Below are 3,584 nucleotides of genomic sequence, written 5' to 3' on the forward strand. Positions count from 1 at the left end.
TTATTTAGTATTATATATGTGTGTATATATATATATATATATATATATATATATATATTAGGCTATATTAATATTAATAGTATAAAAAGATTAAGGAACAGCTTGGTTGCAGGGATTTTTTTTTCTTAATGCAACGCAGAGCTATTTACCTGTTTTATTGAGGAAAATACAAGTATTGGACTCAGATATTAAATAAGGATCTGGGGCAAAAAAACTTGATTGGGACATTTTTACCGTGGTATCGAACTGGTATTGTGAAAAGTGGAATTTCACTGGTATTGGTATGGACTACTAAGATTCTGGTATTGTGACTATCAAACATTCACTCTTAGATCTGTCTCTGTGGAACATTTGGCACTTAGAGAGACATATTTTTCTCAGGAGTTGGTAGAAACAATGTTCACCAGTTAGTCGCTAACTTTGTCTGTCTGCTGTACGAGTTCCAGAAAGCTTCAAGTTTCAGGTCAGATTGGGGCCTACTGTATTTGTTGCATATAGTACTTTGGACTTTGTTTGGGTTCTGCCACTGTGCCAAACTTCTGCATCCAAGTATATGTTACAAGAAGGTACACAGTGTCCAGTGGAGATAGAGTGTACACAATGTGTACATTACTCTAGCATGGCGAGCTAATGGTTGGTAATGGATCAAATAAAGAAACAGGTCTAAAAGTCTACAGCCACACTAGTGGCTATGTACCTCTACCCAGGGATGTCACCATGCTATCGAGTTAACAATGACAATGCTAAGATGCTGATGTTCTGGTGATAATATCATTAGTTTTGCAGGTATTTGGTGATAAACAAAAGTACTGGACAAATTAACGTTTGGAGCAACCCAGTCTCTCTCCAAAGTCAGAAAAGTCAGTCAACTACTGCAGCTTGGTCAGTGGCCCTCCGCTTTAAAATATGATGCTGTAGGAATCCCTCTTGCATCATTTCTAAAGACCCCCTCCGTCAAAGTCAGGTGACAGTATAAAGAGCAAAAAAGTCTGCACATGGAGGAGGTGGGGGTGGATGGATGGCTCAAACAAACACAGGACTTTAACCCAGGAGACTGCTTAAGTTATGTACTGAAGTTACATCAGCTGTGTTACGTAATCTTTTCATAAACCATCCAAGTTGTTTTTGGGCCTGAACCTAACCAAACTTTAACTGTTGCATTTTTATTGCTAACTTGCCCTGTGCATGCAGAAATGATGCACCTTCAGCGTCATACCTGGAAGCCACTAATCAGTTGGCAGTATTTTGAGTTGGGACTGAAAATGTGTTCTTTTGACATTTTGTTTTAAAATCAGAGGATCACAAGTTTCATAAAGATTCATCTTAAAATAGGATTAAGTTGAGATATTCCCGTCAGGACCAAAGTGGTGTAGCGACTGACATTGCCAGTGTGGCTCTAAGGATAGTAGCGGCCAGTTTCAGCAAGGTCAGGTCAGGTTAAAGACACTTGATTCACAAAACAAAGCCCATAATCTTAAATAATATTGATATAGCCAATAAAACTGTTGAGTTGCTAGTTTTATTCTGCCTTATAAATTAAATTTACTCCCTTATGTTGACAATCACTTCCCTAATAGCTGGGTGGCCACAATAACAACACAGTGACTAAAATTTACAGTCAGCGAAGTGGCTTGGATAATAAAGGGCATTTAAAAACAAAGCAGAGGTGCCCTTTCCAGGGTCTTTAAATAGAACATACCCAAAATCAATAGTGCACAGCAAGCATCTTACCTCACATTTAATGACAACAATATCAGTAGACCTCTCAGCTGTATCAAACTCTCAGTTTGTGATTAATAATCTCATTATCTACAGATAACAACTGGTGGTCATAACGGTAACATTATATATAGGCTCTGATATTCTTGCTCTGTTCCCTGTGGGAAAACCTCGAGCTCTCAAGAAACATAATGACACATTTTATTAATTAAACCAAGATCTCAGATCATTTGAAAATGCAATCATTATCTTGGAATTATGTGTTTAAAAATGAAAGATGAACACCACCCATTATGTTTGTAAGATAATTAGGTTGTGAAAATAAGAGCTTCCATGCAACACCAAACAGAAAAGAAAATGTATTTTGTTTTCTGTAAGGATTTAATTCAACAAATGTGTAATGTGTGTGTTTATTGCCAGGCTAACGGTTCAAGCTGAGTGCCCAATGCACCTGGAAGACTTCCCCATGGACTCGCACTCATGTCCTCTCAAGTTTGGCAGCTGTAAGTGTGAACATATTCACATCATCATCCATACTGCACATCCTCTTTCACCATCCCAACCTTGACCTAATTTTAACCATGAAGGATATGTTCAATATTTTAACACAGACAGTAAAATGTTGCTTATAGCTTTTTTCAAAATTTACTAAATTTATTTTGCCTCTCAAATGCTCAAAGGTAAATAAAAAAGAAAATATATATATACAAGGTAGGCATTAGAGCGGTAATCATAAAATATAGAAATGTCCCATGTCACCTGCCTGGAAAATGTTTCTGAGTTTTGTGAAATATACTAAAGCCTCTTTTGCACACTAGCATCTGGTTTTTCTGCCCAGAATGACAGATCATTCTTTTTAAACTGATTGTCAATAATGAGTTACATATCATCAATATTCTACTGTGTAAAGAAACACCAATAGAGTCACAGTTGGTGGCACTGTAACGTGTTTGTCCTATAATCAAGTTTTAAGTTTCTTTATCTGTCATGTCCACAGCAATCACACTGAAGCAGTCATTGGCAGTGAAATTCTTGTTCTCAGGCTCCTCCAACAGTGCTCATACAATATGTATTAAATAAAAGTGAAGTAAATGAGAAATGAGAAAAAGAGAAATCTAAGACTTAAATTAGTGCACAAGTTAAAATATATGAATAAATATATAAAACAGAATAATATAAAATAAAATTTAATATAAAATAGTGCTGGGTGATGAACCGGTATAATAGTATTAAATACCCATATGATGTTAATTTTTCATATACCACCATACTGGTTCACAGCTGAAACAGCTGTTGTAACTCATGCGTTTCTTCCTTGTGCAAAAAACCATTTGAGAGATATCTATGTAGTATTTTAAAAAAGTTTGTTTTGAAAAGGAAGCAATGTTAAAGTTGTTAATTGCATACCTTTCTTACTAAAGGTTAGAACTAGGAAACCCTGTAGTAATCAAAGCCTTCAGTATATACATGGTGACAATAGAGGTTTGTATATTCAATATATACTTGACAGTAGAATATATTTAAGTAGAAGATCTTACCACCAAGCACTAATATAAAATATGATACTGTGGTAGCCTGGTGTACAGTATAAAATGAATAAACTGTAATGTAGACCAGTTGTGTAGTAATTTAGTAGATTTATACCAACCAGTAATCAACAGATAGAACATACATTTCTTTAATCTTAAGTGTAAGTAAGATTAAAGCTGCAGTAAGTAACTTTTATGAAAACAACTTTTTGTCATATTTGCTGAAACTTTCACTATATCCTGACAGTAGTCTATATCCTGACAGTAGTCTATATCCTGACAGTAGAACATGAGACAAAATATCAGGTTCCTCTGGGTCCTCCTAGTGCTCCTAAT

At 35.4% G+C, this 3,584-nt stretch overlaps 1 protein-coding gene across 1 annotated transcript in view; it reads left to right on the forward strand.

Annotated features, from left to right (window-relative positions):
- The window catches only part of gabra2a (gamma-aminobutyric acid type A receptor subunit alpha2a), a 37,333-nt gene that overhangs the window by 22,385 nt on the left and 11,364 nt on the right, over nucleotides 1-3,584 (forward strand). Inside the window, 1 exon segment of the mRNA XM_035674587.1 lies at nucleotides 2,140-2,222. Coding sequence (XP_035530480.1) covers nucleotides 2,140-2,222 — 83 coding nt within the window.

The sequence above is a fragment of the Morone saxatilis genome, unplaced genomic scaffold (genome assembly GCF_004916995.1).
Source record: "Morone saxatilis isolate NCDOM2014 unplaced genomic scaffold, NCSU_SB_2.0 Contig3, whole genome shotgun sequence".
In the NCBI taxonomy this organism is placed as follows: domain Eukaryota; kingdom Metazoa; phylum Chordata; class Actinopteri; family Moronidae; genus Morone; species Morone saxatilis.